Source organism: Plectropomus leopardus, chromosome 24, assembly GCF_008729295.1.
Source record: "Plectropomus leopardus isolate mb chromosome 24, YSFRI_Pleo_2.0, whole genome shotgun sequence".
Lineage (NCBI taxonomy): Eukaryota > Metazoa > Chordata > Actinopteri > Perciformes > Serranidae > Plectropomus > Plectropomus leopardus.
Window position 1 is genome coordinate 14262669 of NC_056486.1, and position 24831 is coordinate 14287499.

Here is a 24831-nt window from a genome sequence, read left to right on the forward strand (position 1 = left end):
ATGACATGAACTTGTGAAATACTTGGCTAGGAAACATTCATACCAGCAGCGGTGTGAATTTGCAACAGTTGCAACACTTGTTCAGTAAAAGGTTTTGATGAGAGAAGAGTTTCCCCGATAGCGTCAGGATTGGGATTTGAGACAACTGCACAGCTTCCTTCAGTGGCATCACCAGTGTAATATTATGGCTCACAAAGTTTGCCTATATAACAAATTCCCTCAGCTGAGAATCTGCATCACTCATAGATAGAAAACTGACTATAAAGAGAATACAGAGTGACACTATTTCCAAAGGAGCTGATTAATGAAAGGCACTTTTTACCAGACTTCAGTTTAAAATACCGAAAATAAACTGGTCCAGAGCAGGTTAGGTCTGCAGCGAATGTTATTATAGCAGCTGAGTCAAAAGAGAGCCAACTCATAACACTGAAACAAAAGCACTGGCTTTAACTCAATGTATCCGTGAACCCACTAATTTCACTTTGTGATACACTCTTCTGATATTTGACTGAAATGACCACAGACAGACAGGTTTTAAACATTATTGAGGATATTAGATCTAACTTCATGGTATACTGTATATCGTTAATTGTTAATTGTTTTAAAACTCTTAAATAAAACTGCCTTTCATCAACAACTTTACAGCAATAAAGATGAAATACATCTTGGACTATCAGTCTGGATTTTGAACCCTGGTTATGTGGCAGTATTTGCAAATAGTCAAGCGCCAACTTGTGTAGCTGTTGTTGCCAACAGCAGCCAGGTGCTCATTAAGACTGCAAGCAAGTTTATCAGAGCTCTCTGGGACGTGTTTGATTAATGAGACCATCCTTCATACTTGTGCAAACACTACATAAGACTCAGTGGAGGTCAGAGACTTTGATGGTTTATTTAATTCTCACATAAAGCATAAAAAATAGAACTATCCATACAGAATTAAGGAATACATCTGACCAAGCAATTTAAAGGAATTATCTTAAAGCACATACAAATTGAGACATCATGGTATTTTGGTTTTGAATGGTTCCTGTCTATTGAAATGTTAAAGGATCATTTGACATTTAGGGAAATATTCACTTTCTTGCTGGGAGCTAAATGGGAAGATAAACCGTCATTCCTGTATTATAAATCGTGCTGCCTTCAAATTGAATTTGTAAACTCATGGGCACTAAACGGGAATTATTTATTATAATTTTATATTGTGTGTACACAATATACTTCATGTTGAAGTGGTTAATGTGGTTTTCATTTTTGGTAAGTTATGTTTTGACTTTTTATGCCATACCACGTATGGCATTTTTGGTCATTTTCTCAAATGGGCAATATGTAGGCTACTGTCAGCATCTAGAAGCCACAGAAGCAAAAAAATTAGTAAGCTACCATACGGCAGGAAATTTAAAGGCATAAAGACAGATGAAAAAGATAAGGCTGTTTTTATTGTGTGCATATTATGACCAAAATCTATAAACAACTAAAATTCTAATGTATTTTTTTACCGTCAACCAAAAAAAGGACTTTCTTGAACTCTTGATAACGCCATATCTGAAAACATAGGCAGACAAAACTTATGAACTCTGAGCTTGCAGAAAAATACTACATGAGAGATCGTTTATATAGAGTATTTTAACAAACAACACAACCCTAATATAAGGCAAAATATAGGGCGAGATGTTTAGCTTAGCCTAGCATAGCTCCACCTAAAATCTAGCAGCAGGGTAAACCAGCTAGCCCGGTCCTGTCTGATTTTGCACCTGTCTAAACTCCGTAAAGACGACACGTTGTGTTTTTACTGTAGTCATGTGCTGTAATGTGAAAGAGTGAGCTTCAGAGGATCTGGTGGGACAGAGCCAGGCTAACTGTTTCCCCCTGCTTTCAATCATTAGGATAAGCTAAGCTAACTAGCCGTTCAGTCTGGCTAATAATTAGTCTACATACATCAGAGTGGTATCAATCTGTTCATCTTTACACAGCAAGATAGAAACTTATGTATTTCTTTAAAACCATTAATAAAATTATGCGATATTAAATATAAATATATGATGTATAATACTGATAAAGCTCAGTAACAAGAATCATCTTTTTTATAGTACAGTAAGAGTACAGTAAATGATCACCATTTGTGGGTGTTTTGCCATGACTGTGTTGTGTCTGGACATGAATAATGCAATATTTTGGCTTGAAATTTAAGAGCTTCATGCCTGTCGATTATTGTTGGTAATAAAACCAGCTCACAGGCACATTACCACCAAAGGACTGGATGAAGCAGTAGACTGTGGTGAACTGTGGTGCACATTTGTTGAATACCGCTGCATCAAATTTAGGCTAAAGACCAAAAAATGCCAATATAACAGAAAGATAATTAGTAACGAAGGGACTATGGGGGGAGTTGTTTTTTGATTTGACTCAGAAATTCAAAACCTATAAGTGGGTTTTCAAGACATGTTTTCTTTGAAAATCTCCAAAGTCACTCCATTTATCTTGGCCAGAAACAGTGAAATGTGGTTATTTATAGTGGAAGGAGGGCCATTTCCCCCCAGTCACTCAGGGAGGCTCAACGAAAAATATCTGTATCTCTGGGGAGGGTCATTATCTTAAAAAAAGTCACACCGCAGCCGCCCTCCTACTCTGATAAATAAAGTACAGTCCCTAATTACCTTAAAACACCCCAACAAAATCCCTCTCTTTAAAACAGTGTCCCCAACCAAAAATAAATACTATGAGAGTGAATCAGTGTATTTTACTTTCTTTACAGGCTATGGCATACTTCCGGTCCTGATCTGTCTCTGGATGTACGGCGATAACACTGCTCCTTACATTCGTTCCTCTCGGCTGCCTCGCTAATTGGCTGTGGTTTCCCGGGGCAGTTAGCTGATTGGTGCTCCCGTGGTAACCAGCTTGTAGTAGGCTCCCTTCAGCGCCATGAGCTGGTCGTGCGTTCCTTTCTCGATCACATAGCCCCTAGACATGACGGCGATAATGTCAGAGTTCTGAATGGTGGACAGGCGATGGGCGATGACGATGCAGGTCCGGCCCTCTCTGGCTTTGTCCAGGGCTTCTTGCACGGTCTGTCACGAGCATAAAAACACACACACAGAGGCAAGAACCATCATCATCTTCTCCCAGTCAGCACACACACAAGCCCCACAATTATAGTAATTTCACAATCATGCGTTGATTACTATCATTAGAATGTTCCAGTGTATCAGTGCGCTGCAGAGGCCTCTTTGCTCCGCAGCATGGTTCAGCTATTCGAGCTGGAAAAGCTACAGCATCGGCCCACATCTTAAAGAGGCTCTGCTGGAGGGCTGGTGTGAACTGTGAACTGCTGGTGATGATAATAGAGATGATGAATGATAATGATGTTAATGGTAATAGTAATTAACTGCTGGCCTTCCTTGCTCTCCGTGCCCAAAGAATATCAAGCAGCCACGCTCTGCTTCGATTTGATGTGTGTGAATTTAAAAAATAATGACGATGTCGCTCAGTTCTTTTAAGCTTTACTTTCTCGCTCTCAGTGTCCAGGGCGGAGGTGGCCTCATCCAGAAGCAGGATCTTGGGGTCACGTATGATGGCCCTGGCAATTGCGATGCGCTGCTTTTGACCACGAGACAGCTGAGAACCCTGGGCGCCGACATTTGTGTTGTATTTCTGAGGCAGAAAAGAACATTATGGTAAGTCATGTGTTCCTCTATCAAACTTTTAAAGAATGTTGCTTAAACCTGCTGGTGCTAATTTCCAACCCTGTATCCTGTTGAATTGTGGCGTATCTTATCGAATCGTATCGTATCGTATTGTATCGTATCGTATGACATCATAATATATCGTATCCCCATGTGGACCATTGCATTTTAATGGTGTTGAGGTGTAAAGATCCTTACTTTGATTCAGTGTCCTTTTTTAAAAACAATGAGCAACAGTGAGGAAATATCATGCGGACACATTCTGTCTCTCAGCTTCAGACCTCTCTCAGTCCCCTTAGGCCCTGTATTAATGGAACTTTCCAGAACTCACCCTCAGACTTTCTCACCTTCATCTGGGACTGTATGTGCAAAACATCCTAAGGCTAACAGCTCCTAACAGGCCAAGTTACGAAAAACTCCCAAAAACTAAGGAGCCTTTCAACTAGAGAGCACTGATTATATGTGTTTTTTAAAAAAAAATGAAAAAAAGACCATCATACGATATATCATTAAAACTCCTAAGTATATCAGCCTTAAAAATGCAGTATCAGTCGGCCTGTACTTTGAAGTGACCGCAATCAGTCTCCTGCTGAAGGTTTTGAGTCTCATGTAATGCATCAGCATTTTGGGAAAATACAATTATTAGAAGCTTGTAAACTGGCTTTTGGTCAGTCGCTGTGACTGAGTGACACCATATTGAAATAACAGAATTTAAACTGGAGATCAAGGGTGCATTACTTATTATTGGCATGCTTCACCACCCAAATGATTATGTATCTATCAATAACTCACAGTGTTCCTTTGAATTTGTAAAGAAAACATTGATTTCATGCATGCTTTTCAGTGAACAAAGAATGGTCCCCAATGGCTTCAATATATCAACAATGTTTGCTCTTTTTGGATTCTTTGTTCACCTGAGGCATGCAAGAAAAACAATGTTGTCTTCACAAATTCATTGTAATACAGGATGGGTAATTAAAGGGATACTTTACTGGTTTTTAACCAGCTTTGTATGAAAATGATGTGTGTGTGTGTGTGTGTGTAGATGAGACACCATGGACACAAAGAGTGTAGAGCTGATCAATAGACTTATCTTCCCCTCTCTCGGTCTTTCAAACTCAGACTGAAATCCGATCAGATGGTAAAACTAGGCAGAGCTGATTGAATATAAATCAAGATTATGTTACTGCACCACCGACTGGTCTCCAAAAATGTCCTCAAAAACATATTTAATTCCCTATTTAGTTGTAATAGCCAGATATTGTGAACAGGAAGCTGGCGCCATCCCGCCTGTTGCACAGTGAAGAGAGAGGCTGGAAAAACTGAGATCAAACACTCGAACTTGGCAGCACTGATCAAATATAAACCAAGATTCTGTCACTATTTCATGCCTCAAATGTTTGTAGAAAAATGTTTTAGCTCACTGTTTCACTGTAACACGAGATCACCAGCTGCAGTTGTTTCACACGGCCCATTCATGTTATGTCACCCCCAAGCGAAAGCATCTATTGGTCTGGTATGACCACGATGCATTCGGGTAGTTGTAGGTTTTCCACCAATTGAGCAAAAGTGTCATTTTCTTTGTTTTCTCTGCTCATGTAGCACCAATTTCAAAAGTATTTGCGTCTTTTTACGGCAGATGCGGATTAGTTTTATGTGAGGACCCTCTTTATATCGGTGAAATACTTCTTTAATACTAAAATGGTGAAGGAAAGGGGTGAAGTATCCCTTTAGTTTGCCCCTGGAAAACTATTTTCTGCAGTGTTGATGATTTTGCTGTAGATGTGACACAGGTCTGCATGCACCAACTACGTCTAAATGTCAGTGCAACAGCCTGTAGACAAATAGTGGGCAGAGGTAAACAGGTCACCATTACGCCATTCCTTTTAGTATTAAAGTTGCTCCCTACAAGTTTGTGAAAATCTCTTTAAGAGGAAATGATCAGCTGGAACATGTAGTGGCATTTTGAAGGACACCTTGTGATTTTAAAGGATACGCACTTGGCACACCAGCCTATCGTTCACACATCGAGCAACTTGTGTCCCTGATCAACCGCAGTGTGTGTATAAACCAGCCTCTCTTCTGCTGCCATTCACCAGATCATCTGTTGTGCCTTTGTTCTCTTCATGATGTCTGTGTTTGCCGGCTCCCCTTTTACTTTTGCTTCACTGACTGTTGCCAATGTTAACATAAACAAAGTAGACCTCATTTCAACCCGCCGTGCCTCTACGTTTGAGTTCTCATCACAAACGTCCCACACAAAATGTCCACAGTACCTCAGGAAGTGACATGACAAAGTCGTGAAGCTGGGCTTTCTTGGCGGCAGCGATGACCTCATTCACGCTGATTTCCCGCAAGTTGTCACCGTACTTGATGTTCTCTTCTATGCTGCAGTCGAACAGGATGGGCTCCTGGGACACGATGCCAATCTTTGAACGCAGGAAGGGCACGTTGACACCAGTCGAGTCATGGCCATCAATCAGCTGCGAGAAGCGATTGATTTTACCATTAGGAGAAAGCAATACAATAAGCAAAGACTGGAAATACAATCCACTTAATGAGCTATCATAACACCATCTCCACTGTGATTTCTCTCCTAACTATGCAGAGGTGTTACTGCCTTTTTTAAATCTCAAACAGAGAATCAGGACCAGGCGTTTCCAAACCACTTCCAACACAATTAAGGCCATTTGAATCTTGGCAGGGATCCCTTCCTGGCACTAAGGCAAACCTCCTTCCTGGATGGAGTGCCCCTTTTTAAAGATAAAGCACACAGTCAGCAGAAATGTCTAATGGATAAAGGAAATTAAGTGATATGAGAGTCAGAAGTGCTTCAATCACTGAATGTCCAACAATTGTTCTTTGACTTTGACAGATTTCTGATTTGACTTTAAACAGTGACAGTCTAGGTACAACTGAGCCTCGTGAGAGCGTAAGCTGAAAGCAGACGATACATACTGCATGACTTATTCATTTCACAATGACATATCTGACATTTTAATAAAGGTCAACATCTGCTGTGACGGTGTGATAATGATCCTTGTTGAAATCTGCAAAGAATTCACCAGATTCCTCTAAACCATAACAGTATCCCTAGTGAAGGAGGTGTTTTCATCTTTCTCAGAATCTAAAATAACTGGTTTTTGTTTGGTTGTTTGTGGGCAAACAAGCTGTAAATGCAACACTTACGCCTAATATCTAATATCCTAAGCTTATATAACTGATATTTTAGCAAACTGTTTATGCCCGTGACTGTATATAAAGATGGACAGCATGTCAGCTCCCCAAAAGTGAAGCCAAAACATCTTTATTGCCCCCTGGTGGCTGGCTGCAGTATAGGATATAAACCCCGCCCCCTGCATGTACGCAGATGGAACATGGGCCAAATTAAAAGTTATTATTTCACATCAAATCAATTTTTCCTAAAAAACAGTTGCTGTGATATTAAGTAGTTCTTATCACACTGTTGTATTTTCAAGTGTTTGTTCTGTTTCTGATAAGTTTGGTTTTATTTAGTTATTTGGTATAAGTAGTATTTTACTATTGTTGCTGGTTGAGTTGGAGCTCATTTTAATGACTATTAGGTTGTTATGTGTGAAAAATAGTGAGTAATTTTTAGCTGTCAGATACATTTAATATAGTAAAATGGTTTAATTAATGTTCCCCTATAAATAGTGCAAAATAGGAGTATTAAGTAGCAGAATATGGAAATACTCAAGGGCAAGTAGTTCAAAATTGTACCATTTCCAGAACAGACTTACAAGCTATTCATAATACACTTCGTATCTGCAGTATTTTTCTGTGTGTTCTCACCACTCGGCCATGGTCAGGATCGTAAAACCTCTCCAGCAGCTGTATGCTGGTGCTCTTCCCACAGCCGCTGCTGCCCACAAAGGCCAGTGTCTGGCCGGGCTTCACAGACACATTCAGCCCATTCAGGACCTGGATGTCAGGCCTGGTGGGGTAGGTGAACTTACAGTCAATGAACTCAATGTTCCCTTGGAAGTTATCCTGAAAACACAGCAGAGGGAGGGGGAGGAAACACAAACAATGACAGAGAACAAAGGTTAGTGTGGGTTTTTTGATGTGTTAGGGTGCCACCTCCTGTCCACACAAGGCAGCTCAGACTCTCCAATCACACGGGAAGTAAAGAGTTTAATTTCATATAACTGTCTTAGGAGCTTTTTTTATTGTTCAAAATGCCTCACATTTTTTAAGAGGCTCTGTGTGCTCGTATTTTCTGGATTTTCTTTCCTTCAGATGAGCAATATGTGATGAAAGGGCTAACAATCCTTCCTCGTCTCCTCTCTCCATCTACACATCTCTGTCACGACTAATTTAAAATTAATAAGTAAAGCAATAAAGGAAAAATAAATTAGACTTTTCATCTGGATTCTTCTCTGAATCTATCATGGAAAGTGCGGGCGGCACTCATTTTATTACACCCTCGGCGTGCGCTTTTGGCAGAATAGCACATAACATGAAGCATAACATATGCCCTCATACCCATTTATCTCCCTTATCGCTGTAGATGCTGATCTGAGGCACACGGTCCAGCAGCTGGAAGAAACGTGATGCAGAAATCTTGGCCTTGGCGTAGTCGGGTGTGTAAGAAGAGGCTCTGCCGAGGGCTGTGCCACTGGTGACGATGGCTGAGATGACCCTGCCAGAGAGAGCAGCATTATGTAAGTCATGTATCAGTCGCTGTATCTTTTTATATATCCACTGCCTCACCACAGCTTTGTTTCCTTCCTCCTTCCCCAGAAGCAATAGATTTTCAATTTTAAAAGTCATAATTCTGAACATAGTTGTGAAATCAGAGCCATCTTTAGATGATATTTATGGTTTGAATTTTAAGCAATAGCTTTTACATATATTTGCATTCCTGAATTATGTCCCTATACAGTAGTTTTCGTTGTGGTGAGGTCCTCCATTGAAAAAAAATTAAAAAAGGAAATATTACTGATAAAATTCAGTATAGCCTGAAAGTAGTTATAAATGACAATAACAGGGTTCCCACGGTCATTGAAAACCTGGAAAAGTCACTAAATTTCACAGTCTCATTTTTAAGGCCTGGGAAAGTCGTGTAAACACTTAAATCCTTGAAAGTTTTGCAAAAGTCATGACATTTTTTTGTGTGTAGTGAAATTAATTCTTAAAGTAATCTTCGGTTAACAACTTTTTCTGTAATGTCGCATAACAGCAAACATATTTCCTGTAGGCTAGCTAATGACATAATGTAGCTTTAATATGTGCGACAACGTTTTGCTGACCATCAAGCACATTTCGTCATTTTCTCCCCAAGTTTTGGCGCCCCACTCGCTAGCCTTCTTACCTGAACACTAAGCTGAAATGGAGCCCCTCTTGTCGCACCAAGTAACCTCCAAACCTGTAGGAGGCGGAGTTGGTTAAGAAGACGACGCACTGGGCGAAACCGTAGCAGGCTCCGTAAACCTTTGCCTTCTTTCGGGATGCTTGGTACGGAGCATCTAGCTGTGCCTCGTACATTTCCACAAACACCCTTTCTTTCCCCAGGCCTGCGATGGTCCGGATGTTATTCAGCGCCTCGCCGGAAATCTGCATAAAAAGGACTCGGGTTAAATTCCAATACCAGATTAAATGGCACGGTAAAAAACAGGAGGGAAAAGATGCAGATAGTTTAATAGAAGTGATTCCTAATCCCTACATGTTTTTTGGGAGACTTCGATATAGATAAAGCATTTGCTCTGTTCTTATCTATATCCTATTTTATGCTGCAGCAGTAAGCCAATTTCCCCCCACAGGGATCATTAAACTTTCATCTAATCCACTTCATTGGGATGGGTGGGGTTTACTGCAGGGAGATAATTGAGATAGTGGAAAGGAAGTTCATAGTGAATTAACTTTTTCTTTGATTGTGAACTTTTTGGCTCTCACTGTATTGTCCCGAGGTTTTATTCACTATGTGTTGTCTCTACCAAGACAGCATTTTAAGCCTGGGTGGCCCCAGTAGGAACAGAGCCCGACAGTGTTAGCTCTGTGTTTAACTTACCGCCAAATTACAGGAGCAGCTAATAAAATGTTACTGTATCAAGATCTGAGTTCAGCTGTAGCACCGTGGAGCTTTTCTGCAGTGATGAGAAACAACTGCAACCTAGGCCCATTTGTTCAGAAAATATAATCTGGATCAGAATGACCATCCCATGTTTTGTACTCCAGGATCAGATAATCCATTTTGACATAGTACATTTTTGCAAACCTTTGATATAATTCATTTGTACACCTCATATGTACTTTATCCTATCAAAGTTTTAAAAGTGATGCAGTATATAAGAGAGACATTTGTTAGTCATCACTGTTTTCAGTGGCTTTTCAGTCAATGAACATGGATGTTTTTTAGCGACAAATTGCTGCGTTTCCAGACGGGTTTGAGCCACAGAAGTGGTCCTTTTTTTTTCCTCTCGCTTTAACAACAAAACTGGGCACTTTAAGCCAAAATATGATCTCCAAAACATTAAGTTAAACTAAATAAAATTTAAAAAAAACGTTAAGTTTTCCCATATCTGCATTATAATAATACTAGTGTATGGTTATATATATATATATATATATATATATATATAATATATATATATATATATATATATATATATATATATATATATATATATATATATATTACATATTTATAAAATATTTTATTACATTTTTTTCCTGAAATCCACCCTGAATCCATCCCTCTGCTGGGATCATGATAATCTGGATTGTTTGGATCAAAGATACCCCAATCCTACAAAAAGTTTTGAACAACACATACTGAAGGCTGGATTACATTATCTAATACGATTTTAGATTCTTTTTTTTCCCTTTGAATAACCCATTATCAAGATTTGATCCAATCTGAAAATCAAAATCCCATCAGTTCACTCCTGAGCATTTGGGTCCTGGAGCCTAAAATAGACACTATTGTTAAGTTTCCTCATAGCAGCTGTGAGATAAGTCGGTTATGTCACCGTTTCCGCGAAAGTAGAATTGTGGTGAAGTTGTACAGTATAAATAGCAATGTCTGACCCGTCCGGCGGCCTCCATCGCCTGCTTGTCCTGCTTTGCGAACCCTGTCAGCATCTTAGCCTGGAAGCCACCCGACAGAGCAAGGAACGGCAGGAAGCACAGGATGAGCAGCGTGAGCTTCCAGCTGAAGTAGAAGGACATGAGGACGGCCACGCCGATGTTGGTCAGAGAGTTGACTATCATGCCGATCTGCGAGCCCGTGGCCTGTGAAGAAGACGTTTGAAAGGAGGATAATGCTACTGTGCAGCGTGCTGATTCTTCTCACGGATTTAACTCAGTCATCCAAGCAGAATTTAAGTAGTCAGGATACCAAGAAAAATAAATCAGTGACGTTACATTATCCAGTTCTGCCATGTTATTGCTGAATATAGAGTTGAATGACTCTTTCAAAATCACCATCTTTTCACACTGAGGCTGTAACTCACTCCCTGAACTTGCGAGGCATCGGTCGCCAGGCGCGTGGTCAGAGCTCCGGGGCTGTTCCTGTGATCATCAAACCAGCCAATCTCTTGGCCCAGCATGGCTCGGAAGCCGAGCCGCCGTAACCTGCGGGTCAACAGCTCTCCAGCCTTGGAGAATGCGTAACCCTGGAGACACAGGACATTTTTTATTAAATCCAAAATAACACAGTGATCTTCAGCATAACGTAATATATAACTCATCTGGAAAAAAAGCGCCTTTGCCATCCCTGTACCCCAGGAGTTTCAGAACTCATGCATCAATCATTGAACAGCATCTCTGCAGGATGGAGGGAAATCTTTTTTATCCAAAGGAGGTATTAATTTGCCTGAATAAAGAAGATCTCTTGTGACTTTCCCCCAACCTTGAAGATGTGCGGGGGGTGACGGCAGTACAGAGGCAGCAAAGCAATCAGTCCTGCTGGAGCAGACTGTTACTCTACCTGCAGCATCTGCGTGAAGAAAGAGACCACGCCGACCATGACAAAGAACAAGCAGATACTATCAATCTCCTTCCTCTGAGCCACAGGATCTGTTACCGAGAATGTCTGCAAACACACACACACACACACACACACACACACACACACACACACACACACACACATACACACACAGACACACACAGACATACATGCAAGTACAACAGCATGTTAATATCCATCAAGACCATCATCAACATACATACATAATGTGCATACACAGCAGGGAAAATATCCCGCCCAGTTGCGTTTTAGCAACTCGTCACTGTATTTCTTGCTGCTTTTAAGGCTCCAAATGTAGGTGTTTTTGTCGCAGCCTGTCACTTTTTAGATAGTGCCAAGAACAACAGTTATTTTTTAACCAAGACATTGCTGCTTTCCCTGCCAAGGTAGTGCCTCTTTAACAAGATATATTTAGCAAAGATATATTTACTTAACCACAGGTTTCTGTGCCAAAACTTAACCACAGTGTTGTTAAAACATATCCCCGACATGATCACATGCAAATGCAACATGATGCAGAAATGCTCGTTAGCTGACAGTTAGCCACTGCTAGCCTTGCAGTCACAGCATTTGAACAGGCTGTATTAGCTATTTTTTTCTTACATATTTGTAGCAGTTAGTGTTAATATTAGATTTTAACTAATGCCAGCGATATTAGCTTTTCAGTTATTTTGCCACTGGTTTGAGTACTTCTTTTCACTTAGTGGTAGAGATTGTTGCTGTCAGACAATTATTTTCTGACTTTGCATTACAGCCAGGAAACTAACATCAACGTTTTTACAATTTGGTTTCTCTCATGAACTCTCCTTTTCCACGTATATTTTACATTTGTACATTTTATAAAGTCTTTGTTTAGGTCTTGCTGCTCACCGCCAGGATTTGACTGAACAGTAGAGAGTAAACAGGGTTGACCCCTCCATTTATGGCAGCCCCAAAGGATCCAAAAAGCATATATGGCCACTCAGGCAGGTTGTACTTCAGAATCCTGGAAACTGGAGCAGGCTCCACAACCTCCTCCTCTTCCTCCAGGACGGCATTCTGAGCATTCACACGGACAAATATGCATCAGCAGACAGTCAAAGCTTTTAACTGTGTGTACTGTCTGTGGATCGATACAAAAAAAACTTCCATGAAGAGGCTTTACACTCTAACGCTATGTAATCACTGTTGACCTGCTTCAGCCACCCACGTATAAAATTGGATGCAAACACTCCAGCGGCACACACACCTCGGACTTGTCTGCCTGTGACACAGCGTAGGCTCTGGGGCCGAGCTCTCCGGCAATGGGAACAGAGGACTCTGGGATCAGATTGGACAGCTGAGATCTGGACCGCTGGCGAATAGAGGCTCTGCAAAAACAAAAACACTTTCCAACTCAAAAAAGGAGCTGCTTTTATATACATCACTTAATGCACATGATTAGTCGAAGGACACAGGAATATATTGCTGCTGCTGTTGTTCTTGAGCAAATTAGTAGGTGCTTTTAATGGATGTGATAGAGGACCTGAAACCTCCTCTGCTGTTGAACTTTTAAGTGGCTCTGGATGATAGTGTCAGCTAAATGCTCCAAGTGTCGTAGTGAATTTAAGAGGGTAATTAAGTAAATGAAGGTGCCAGTTTGCACCATGACACGCCTCAATTTCAGCCTCAAAATGACTACTGTAATAACCCTATTTAGATGCACAGGCAGGAGCAGGGAAAGGATATTATACACAAGTAAGCAAACGATGAGGGGCGAGGCGACTGGGAATGTTTCATACCTCAAACTGGCACGGTAGCTGCCTGCTCTGGATAGATTTAGCCTCTGTGGCTCCTCTTCATCGTCAGCCACTGATGAAATAGAGACAACAAAGAGTGATGATCACGATCAGTACAACTTTTTGTGTTTCTGAGATATTTTCGCCCAAAGTTGGACCTACTTTCCCGAGCCTTCTCATTCAGAGCCTTGTCCCCTTGGCTCTGCAGGGTGACGAGAGTGAAGTAGACTCCCTTCCTCTCCAGCAGCTCATCGTGTTTGCCCCTCTCCACGGCTCGGCCGTGCTCAAAGCCAACAATCACATCAGCGTTCTTTATGGTGGACAGCCGGTGGGCGATGGAGATGGTGGTGCGACCCATGCGTACCTGTGAAATCAAACACACATTGGTGTATCAGTTCTGATCTTTAAGATCTTCTCTGCAAAAATTAAGTGTGAATTCACATTTTACCAATATTTTTCCCTCTTTTTTGGCTATGAGGTGGATCTGTTTTCTTATTTTATGTACTTTTCATAATTGGCTCTATTAGAAATGTGGCAAGATTTTCTCATGCCATTATATGACAAGAGAAAGTGACTTTTTTCTGTTTTATGACGTTCCCTATAGCATCCAAACCTGAGACGAAAACAGAATCAATTTCAGCACATACACCAGTCAGACTTACACTGTCCAAAGCCTCTTGAACTACAGCCTCACTCTCGTTGTCGAGGGCAGAGGTTGCCATGTCCAGCAGCAGGATACGAGGTTTTCTGACCAGCGCTCGAGCAATGGCAATACGCTGCTTCTGTCCGCCGCTCATCTGACCCCCTCCCTCCCCCACCAAGGTGTCGAATTTCTGTCAGGTTACAAAATACAGGGAAAGTTGTTAAAACTACTTTGAATTTGAATTTCAATCCTAATAATGAAACTTTATTACTCAGATCCTCTGTGCGGCTTCACCTGCGGCAGGTCCATGATGAAGTTGTAGGCGTTGGCCTGCTTTGCAGCACTGGTGATGTCTTCCATGGAGACGCCGGGTCGACCATAGCGTATATTCTCGGCGATGGTCGTGGCAAACAGCACAGGCTCCTGCTCCACAATGCCAATCAGGGAACGCAGCCATTGGATGTTCAGCCCTCTGATGTCATGACCGTCCAGGGTCACCTGAGGTGGGGGACACAGCTGGTTAGGCTAAAATTGATGGATGATGCTATTATAGTACTTTGCTGCTATAATGTGTTTTTTTTTTTTTTTTTTGCAACAATGCTAGTTCCAAATGGTAGGGTTGTTAGTCTTGTGTATAATCTTCATTATGCTGTAAGAGGCTTTTTCCTTCTGGAGAAGCTGAAAGGAATAAGAGAGTAAGGTGTACAAAGGCCTCTAATTCCAGTAAAAGTGAAAAATGAGGCTGTTAGGACCCATTGGCTGAATAATGAAACAGATTATCATGTACTTCTATCACCCTCGGGGGGTGGTTATTTTTGAATCGACTAGAATAAAGCTTTAAAAGAAGGAGTCGGCAGCTACAGTGGGTCGAGGGAATCTTCAATCGCAGGAGTTGACAAAAAGGATCAGTGATAGAAGAATCACAGTATATTGAGAGAGCAGGGCTGCCAACTTTTAAATTGAGTTAGGAGTGAGATAGTAATATGACCTCAGATTTTACATCACAGCCATAGTCAGGGTCGCACAGAACAGGATTGTATTGAACATTTCAGCGAACCTTTGAGGGAAAAGATTTAATGGGAGTGGAAGTATGAGGGCATGTATTTGGAATTAATTTTCTCTTTCATTTTTTTGAAAGCAACTGAATAGTAAAGTGATTTTAGATTTGACATGGTCATAATAAGTGTCTGCGCCTGAGCTTGTGCAAGTGGCCGATGCTGTTGTGAGGATTTATACTTGTGCACTGATGTGTCTGCGCTGCTCTGCAGTTACATTTCAAATGCTAGATGGCTGTGAGGTTTCTGTGCCACTGTGCTGAGTCTCTGTAGTAAAGTTTAATTAATTCAAGTAACACATCTAAAACACTTTAAACATGGCTTAATAGGGACAATATTAAAAAACAGTCCAAAAAAATGGTTTTGTTAAAACCCCAGTTTTGAAGTCACAAAGTGTACAGACATTTTTAAATATTTTCTCCACAAATACAACATGCTAAACGCATTAGAAAAAGCCTATGACATTTTACAACTCATAAATTAGCCATGCAGCTAGCTGACTTCCCCTCTACTCATATGAAGCCAAGAAATATCGCGTTAAAACAGCTCCACAATAACTTTTAAAAGGTTTACCGACAAAACAATTGTCTTATACCAGAAAAGTTTTTCCCCTTATATGCAACATGCCTACATTATTAGCATAAGCCTATGACATTTCCCATTGCATACATTAGCATAGCAGCTAGCAGACTAAAAGTGGGGTCTTTATGTCTTCACATTTCTTCTAATTTTCGAAATATTATTAAAGAAAAACTTTGTTTCTATGAGGGGAAATGTTTTTCATTTAACCAAAAAAACCCACAAAAAAACCCAAAAGGTCTGCATCTTGCACGTGATGCTACGGTGTCGATTAAAGTATAAATCCTGCTTACTCTTAACAGGATATATTGAAAATTTCAGCAAACCTCTGAAGGAAAACATTACTTTATTTAATTTATGGGGGTTTAAATTGACAGTATCATTTGAGCTGACTTTTCTTGTGCAGTAATTTGCAGTGAAACAGTTTATTGTTAAAATCAGGGCCATTTTAAACAGAAGTCTATTGCACTACTTTTCAGCAAACCTGTTATGCAATCTATTTTATCAAACTTTTGGGGATGGTTTTGTTTTGTGCATAAAATGAAAGAAATTATTACTGTGACGTAACAGAACAAACAAACATGCACCGACATCCAGGCTGCTGCTGGCTTGACTGGGTTTTCACAAAGGACGCCTCACTTGACGGTTGTTTTACTGTTGTGCTATGCTGCTCTGTCTGTGTGCTGTGAGGGTCCGGTTTAATACCGTGATGTTATCAGGTAGGCCTATAAAATTTTATTGCATGAGTAAATGGACGGGTGGAATGAGAGCGTGTGAAAAGTGTCAATGTGAGTGTCACGGTCAATGCAGGACAGCGGTCCTGACTTGAGTGTCTCAGCTGTCAAACCTACCATGCCCTCTTGGGGGTCATAGAAGCGCTGGATGAGCTGAACAGCAGTACTCTTCCCAGCTCCACTGGGACCCACAAAGGCTGTGGTCTCCCCTGCCTTCACTGCAACGCTAAGCTGGTCCAGAATCTGTGACAGTAACATTGTTTTCCTATAAATGGTTTGCGACCTTCAATTTTATGTGATGATGAATGTAGACCTGAGCCAGTACCTTGACTTCAGGTCTGGAGGGGTAGTGGAAGGTCACATTGTGAAACTCAATATCTCCTTTGACCCTGTCAAGCTTATATCCAGCCTCAGACAGACAATCAATCTCCGGCTCCTGACAGTAGCACATTTCAAAAAGGAGACATGTCAATAAGAGGCAATGTTTTTCTGTGTAAGTACAATACCTTGTAAGGATTAATATCTTGCAAAATTTTAACATGAAGCATTCTCACTCTCTCTATAGTTTCAAATATGATGGTGGCGGCTCCACGGCCCGCGGCGAACGCTTCCAGACATGGGGACGCCTGCCCCAAATTCATTGCTGCTATCAGAACACCAAAGAACACCTGGAATAAAGAGGTCAGTACATGATAGGAAGGAATGGAGGAATACCACATCAAGGCAGTAATTCTAGTTTTGTCAAAACAATTTTTTTGTTTGGTCGGTTAAGAAAACCAAATAAAGGAAAGTTAGTTACAAAAACCTCCAATCACAAATTAAAGCATAATCTAAACTCCCAACAAGAAAAGTTTGCCATCTGCTCCAGTGCTAATCTGTCAGTTGTGGTTGGGTTGAACCGCGTCTCATTAATATGATGAGTGTGATACCTGCAGTAGCGTTCCTGGTGTGTACTCCTCAGTATCCACCACCAGGCTGGAGCCATACCAGAACGCCAAACCATAGCACAGAAAGATGATCATCCACATGTATCCGGTGAAAAAGCCCATGATCAGACCCTTCCTGATGCCCCAGCGCTGCGCTGAGATCAAGTTCCTGTCGTACCTGTAGAGGAATAGAGGAGCTCACCTCAGCTGCATATAAATATATATTTGAAAAATTTAATCTTTCGTCGGGCAAAGTGTACCTCTGCACCTCTTTATTCTCTCCACCAAAAGCAGCGACTGTCCTGATGGAGGAGAGAACCTCGTCAGCTACAGCTCCAGCTTTGGCGTAGGCCTGCAGCTCCATCCCTGTTAGCTTAGCCACAAACTAGAAGAAACACAGAGGCACGCAAAGTTGATGCAGACGTGAAGACGAATCAGAAAGTCATTTCAAGCAGAGTCGACAAGTTGAGACAAGAGAAGTCAACCAGTCAAGAGAGGTCAATCAACAGGTCAAGAGAGGTCAATCAACAGGTCAAGAGAGGTCAATCAACAGGTCAAGAGAGGTCAATCAACAGGTCAAGAGAGATTAATCAACAGGTCAAGAGAGATTAATCAACTAGTCAAGACTAATCAGGTCAAAAGAGGTCAATCAACAAGTCAGCAGAAATCAGTTCACAAGTCAAGAGCAGGATTCCCGCAGATCCTTAAAAAGTCTCAAAAGGCATTGAATCCATCAGTCTAAAAATAAGGCCATGATTGGCAAAGACATTTTCTTATATCAGTCTTTCAAAAGTCTTAAAATGCTTATACACTGGAGGTGTGATTTTTATGATTTTTCTTAATTTCATTGCAAAAGCTCTAAATAAAAGGGGTAACTTCAAAACAATAAATAACCAAATGCCTCTTGCATTACCATAACCAAAGACTCATGTCTTATGTTTCAATAAATGTTTGAATGATAAAATAAAGTAAGACTTTAAAAAATCACCCCATAACTGTAAGTTATTAATGTTAGTACATGTTTTTTCTTCAGTATTGGCTTCTGTTCTTAAATTTCATTCCAAGTGGCATCAAAGTCTTAAATCCCACTTGCCTTGAGCTGTAGGAACCCTGGCCAAGAGAGGTTAATCAAAAGGTTAAGAGATCAATCAAGAAATCAAGAGAAATTTAGTCAAAAAGTCTATAAGATTATTCAACAAGTCAAGAGAGGTCAATCAACAGGTCACGAGAAGTTAAGTCAAAACAAGTACAGTCGTCAAGAAATCAAGTCAATAGTAAATTAAGTCCGGAGAAGTGAGGTCTCACCACGGCCATAAGACCAGCTCCAATACCGATCAGTGGACTTGCTGCAACAATCACCAGCGTTAGCTTCCATCCTTTCACAAAGCCGATGCAGAAACCACACACAAAGGTGGTGAAGCGCTGCAGGAAAATGGCAACTTGATCCGCAATGGCGTCATTGATCTTGTTAATATCGCTGCAAGACAGATATAACCACCGTAAAACGTACACACTGATGCTCCAAACTGCTCCATGAGATAAATAAAGTCATCATGGTCCCACTCACTCTGACATGCGAGTGTTGAGCTCCCCAACAGAGGTGCAGTCGAACCAGCCGATCTCCATCCTCATCACCCTGCCGAAATATAATTTCCTGATGAGCCGAATCTGCCTGGCAGCAGCCGTCACCCACAGGGAGATCTATGAGAGTATCAGTAAGAGACGGGGAACACTCAGATTTGTTCATTGTTGGATAGAAAAGCAAGCAGGGCGACAGAATGGTATCAGGACCCTGACCTTTGACCTCCTTTTTAAAGCTACCCAGCAAACATTGGTCAGACCGTGATGTTGTGTCCCTGGCCAAAACTTGTCCTGGACTGACACCAAAAATGCCAACGCGGCAGTGAGTCAAACGGCCAGATGGTGATACTGTATCTACGTCCAAAGTGGAACAACATAGACAGAAAGTCTGGTGGATAAAGGATAAAGCACAGGGCTGTCACCCGTGAGACCGAGGTATCAGTCCCAAGTGGGTCAACTGGAGCAACGCCTGTGAGCTAGATCAGGCAGTCAACTCGAGCTGCACTGATTCATACGCAGGTCATACGTCACGCTCTATGTGTCTGTTAATGTCATATTTCAACATGCAAGGGTGCTCATAAAGGACAGCCAGATGACGAGTAGATAATGCAGCTGATGTTGGCACAACTTTCAGTTTGGAACTATTTTTGAACCATAACGGGACGTCTTAATTGGACATTTAAACAACGGTCATTCAGAGTCTCAATATTTGCTGGGTTAAAAGAGGAAACCAAATCTAACTCTTAAAGAGGCACTATACTGATTTTACATGATGAAGTTCAGCTCGTTCAAAAGGGGGAAATGGTTGTACAAAATCTTCTGTGGTTTTGGAGAAGCTCTATTAATGTCTCGGCTTTGGATTGGAGGCTACATCTTTCACATGAAGCCTGTGCTTTAAAAAAAAATGTGATCATGGTGAGTCTAATATGGAAACATTGACTTGCTCAATGGGAAATTTAGGATCCAGCAATTCTGATCAATACTAAGGATTAAAATCAGGATATCTCTGCCTCCTGATTTAAATTTGGCCGTTCTTTTTTAAAATTCTTATACGTCTCCTAACTTTATGAAAGTGGAATACAATCTCTAAACAATTTAATGCTTAATAAACCGATAGTGGAGCTTTAAAACGAAAGTAGTGCTTGAACAATGACACCATCCACCATCCGTTTGTGCTCCGACCAACAGAGTCGGCTAATATTTTAATAAAATTTTCTCCTGTCGTCTGAGCTGCTATTTTCAGAAAATCTGATGCCACGCAACCTCTTTTTAAAAGTTTGTAGGGATAATATTAAAACAGCAAGAGGATTTCAGCGTTACACCGTTTCCTTCAAGGTATCATAGCTGATAGGATCGAAATATGTCATGCTGATTGAACTGGTTCAAAGTGGATGCAAGGATGACACAGACTAATTTTAGATGAGTCTCTCTGTATGAAAGCAATGACATTTAAAAAAACCAACCTGAAAGTATCCCAGCAAGAAGACAGCTGCGCCAATTCCAACATAATAGAGGGCAAATTTGGTCATTTCATATTCAATGTCGAGAATCCTGAAAGAGAGAGCAAGTACAGTAAATGAATCATATATGAGGGCTACAAAACCACGTACACTTAAACACAGATGTAAAACTTTTGAAATCACTTTTGACAGTTTATTTGATGTTGAAAAAAAGCCACCTCATGCATTTCTCATAACCCACTTACCCACACGACCTGGGCTTCAGCGGGCTGAGCATCTCCCATGTTGAATTGTTCATGTGGCTCCAGTCGTTCACCACAGTGTAGTTCCTCTTCCACTGGATCGTGTTGTTCACGCACTCCTTCCTGTCATCGTTCAGCTCGTTGAGCTCGATGTCGTACTCGATGAAGGTGTCGGTGAGCAGGCCGAACACCAGCAGCATGAGGGGCTGGGCCGAGCCGTGCAGCACCGCGCACACACTGCCCACCACCATCATCAGCACCTCGTTGCATGTGGAAAAACGGAACTGGGCAGCCAGAGGAGCACAACGTTTAAATTAAGTGGACAAATCTCAAGCTGGGATGAAGAATGAGGCTTACATAGTGGAAAATAAATATTTTACCAGCTCAAAGAAGCCAACTCTTATCGCTGGTTGCTCCGCATTTCCCTTATCTCTGTTTGGAATAGAGGATCAATTAGTTTTCTATATGAGATGAATATGTGAAAGTATAAAGGGCCTCTGGTGCTATCTTTTACTCACTTGCTATCATCCTTGGAAGTTGTCACGTTCCTGCATAGAAAAAGACAGAACACATGTTGAGCTGCTAAATACTTTACAGGGTCGCCAAAGACATGGAAGAGTCATGAAATCACATCACATTAAAAGGTTTTGTAAAAGTCAGGGAATTTTGTTGTGTATAATGACACAGTTACAGGTATCCTTTGTGGATAAAGTTCTGCGTAATGTAACGTAACTGCAGCTTTATTTTCTGTAGTGTGTCAACTAACAGCTCTCATGCTGATTTGTGACATTTTCTTTACCTGGGTCAGCCTTGCAGTTTCTAACCAGTTTTTTTTTTTTTTTACTCATTCCCTGCCAGATCATTATATTTGCCATGATGACAAGGAACCTGAACCTGAACCTGTATCCTGTTCGTGACCTGCTCAACAGCCACGCCCCCTGGATTTGCCCACCTATTGCCTGTAAGTCCGTTCAGATAGTTTCCCTTCATCCTGCCTCACCCTTTGTGTTTGGTTTCTCCTCTTTTTGGTGCCAGAATTGATCAGTCAAACCTAAAAACTTCACACTTCACTTAATTTCCCATAACGTGAAATAAAAGTTCACCGTCTGCAATGTGGGTGGGCGCTTAACGACACTGTTCGCCTCTGTAGGTTAGACGCCGTTATCAGCTGTAACCGCCGTGTTAGGCTTAAAGCTTTTCTCAGGATGCTGTTTGATTGATCTCTTTAGTGAACACCAAATACAATTTACTCCCATCTTCCCACCCACCCTCCCAACCTCAACCTCTGCCACATAAACTCATTTACAAATAATAAATAAATTAAATAATAAATGAATAAAAGGGGGCCATAACAGCAGAAAAAAAAAAACGATGGTAAGATCATACTAATTGCAGAAAAAAGAAAGAGAGAGAACAGTAAGGGTAGCTCAGAACTAACACGGTTTTAAGAAACCACATAAACAATACAGTATAAGGCTGGAGAGTAGAGCTCACTAAGTTTGAAGAAATGAAATGGGACCAGAGAGGTTGCCAAATTTTGACAAACTTTTCACGGTCATTACTCCTTGTGTATCTAAATTTGCCCAGGTGCAAAACATATAATTAAGAGTACATGCTCGATGAAAGATGCCATTTGTCTCTATATTTTTTACATAGCAAATAGTTGTTTGCTCTTCTATGATCTGAATGTCGTTCACAGTGCATTTACGCTGCAGCGTGATCAACTTTAAGGGCCATAATTACAACAGTTACAAGCAGGAACTCATGATGCATGTTTTGTTAGAGCTGAAACAACTAGTAGATGAATCAGTCACAGAAAATGAATCATCAACTATTTTAATATTTGATTGTGTCCGTTGTGACCATTAACAAAAACTGTTGTTTTTAGCAAAACAGTTATGTTTCCATCTTGTCTAGTGTGAGGATATGATGCTGTTCTCTGTTTTATATTGCTGTAAACTGAGAACTCTGAGAGCCTGTGGTTGGCATTTTTCACAAAATGATTGGTCAAAAGAATAATATCCTGATTAATCAATAACGAAACTAAGGATGAGTTAGCCCTTATCATGCAGAAAATCATGTCTCTTGACAGGAATGTGTTACTTAAGAATGCATTTCTCATTACTCATTTCTGATGGATCAGTGCTGTTAAAGGTGCACTATAAATGGAAATGTTACCTTTTGTCTCACCTGAGACTCTATCAGCAAAAGCACATAAATGCCTGCCAACACACACACCCACAGATTGGCGGGCAGGCCCACATGGCCACTGACCTCCACAGAGATAACATCTCTTTCTAGTTACCACATTTCCTGTGAAGAGGCTGCTGTCACGAGACTTCAAGCATCACTCATAATGAGTATTACTCATAACACTGTCATTCATGGATCTTAAACTATATCCAAGATTTCCCTTAATCACAGAAAATATTCTCGAGTACTTACGTTTTAGAGGCATCTGGTTCTGAAATACGAAAAGAAACAACATTTTTTTTCAATTTACATCTGAAGCTGGAACTCTCATCCAAAATGTTTTATTTAGATATCCATGTTATTGGCTGATTTTTAGAGTGTTTCTGTGTAATGGAGCGTCTTCACTGTCAGTGTGCATTACCTTCATCTGAAAACTCATAGCTGTGGTTTTCCTGTCCCAGTTTTTTGATGCTTTGCAGTTTTACTGATCCAGTCGGCATGTTGACTCATCTAGGAGAAGCAAAGAGATGGCACGTTTCAGAAAAATAACAACAATTAGCATGTGACAGTCTTGTCAAAATTTAAACCCCACTTGAGAGTACATTATGGGTTTGTTTATTTGTTTGTTGTTTTGTTTCAAGCAGTCATCCACTTTGACGAAAATGAAAAGTCTTTTGAATTTGAGACATTCGTATTCCACATAGAGATGAGACTTACCTGCGCGTTTCCTTTTTAAGACAAAGCTATTTTTCTGCTCCTTGATTGAAAATAATGATGAGTTCTAACAAAAGGAGTCAAGTCAAATTAAACCAACAGCAGCACTCCTCTGCTTAAAGTCCCGTATCCACACATTCAGTTGTTATACTCAGCGTGTAGCAGCGTGCCACGACTCACTGTGTGTCTTGGCACTGACTGACATGCTCTTATTGAACAGAATTGGCTGCACCACGGGGACAGAGTGTGTGTGTGTGTGTGTGTGTGTGTGTGTGTGTGTGTGTGTGTGTGTGTGTGTGTGTGTGTGTGTGTGTGTGTGTGTGTTTTTTTTTTTTTTTTTTAGGGTAAGTGTCCTATCGGTTTGTGCCACTAAGAAGGCCAGTGACCCCCTCGAGGCAAATATTTTACCTGCAGAGGCCGTGCACCCTTACTAACTGAACGTGACTTATGTTTTCACACAGGTGATGGCTTTAAATGAGAATTATGTAAGGGAGCAGGCAAAGAGGAGATTCACTATTCTTGAAATTATTTAGTTTAAGAATCATATTCTGATGTGCTTTTACAGAGAAAGAAAACATCATGTGAGGCTTTGAAGATAAAGGTCCAGTTGTTTGTTTACTTGGTGTGGACACGGATGCTGTAGTTCCTAAAACTGTACACGGGATTATTACGCCGGCTTGCCTGTCAACCAGGCGGATAATACTAATAAACTTGAAGCAGCATCAACCAAACTGTTTAAACATTAACATTTGGCTGAAGTAGCATTTGGACTGTGGAAATTATTTCTCCAAGACTTCATAAGATCCTGATTAGTGCAGGGATTAATAGGATTTAAGTGACGACCGGAAGCTTTAGTCAACAATTCTTCAGTTACTTTAATAGCTGGTGTAATGTCCTTTAAAACAAGGCTGTGATTGCTTCAGTGGACTAAAAACAATGCACAAAGAGGCAGTTGACTCAATAAATTCACTTACAGTGGGGATTACTATAGTGTTTTATTGCATTACAAAAGTAATCTTCAAAGCCAAACTTCCCAAGTGAATGATGATGTAAATTATGCTGAACTGCTTCAAAAACCCTTAAAGAAAAACAACAAAAAACTTGGCTATTTTCTGAAATTCTAAAACTGGTCTAATATTGTAATAGACGTCTTTAAAACATGAACTCCACTTAAGCCTCTTTGATTAGACGCTGTTTTTATTCTTCTCAACATCAAAGCATAACTGTACAGTCTAAAAGGGCACCGTGGTGGAGAAGTGAAGGAATAAATGACG

At 40.8% G+C, this 24831-nt stretch overlaps 1 protein-coding gene across 1 annotated transcript; it reads right to left on the bottom strand.

The window, feature by feature from the left end:
- Positions 1 to 1668: 1668 nt before the first annotated feature.
- Positions 1669 to 23740, bottom strand: LOC121962974 (bile salt export pump-like). The gene is made up of 29 exons (XM_042513328.1): positions 23561 to 23740; positions 23265 to 23353; positions 23096 to 23114; positions 21169 to 21198; positions 21031 to 21082; positions 20654 to 20934; positions 20412 to 20499; positions 18935 to 19068; positions 18673 to 18844; positions 17628 to 17752; positions 17371 to 17545; positions 16996 to 17109; positions 16767 to 16877; positions 16559 to 16684; positions 14368 to 14571; positions 14093 to 14263; positions 13593 to 13794; positions 13434 to 13503; positions 12902 to 13022; positions 12544 to 12711; positions 11632 to 11736; positions 11156 to 11317; positions 10731 to 10934; positions 9016 to 9257; positions 8187 to 8343; positions 7494 to 7691; positions 5957 to 6163; positions 3502 to 3648; positions 1669 to 3065 (listed from the first exon to the last, which is right to left on the bottom strand). The coding sequence occupies exons 2-29, from the start codon at positions 23341 to 23343 to the stop codon at positions 2865 to 2867; spliced, it is 4065 nt and encodes a 1354-aa protein (XP_042369262.1). The 5' UTR covers positions 23344 to 23353; positions 23561 to 23740; the 3' UTR covers positions 1669 to 2864.
- Between the last annotated feature and the right edge of the window lie 1091 nt (positions 23741 to 24831).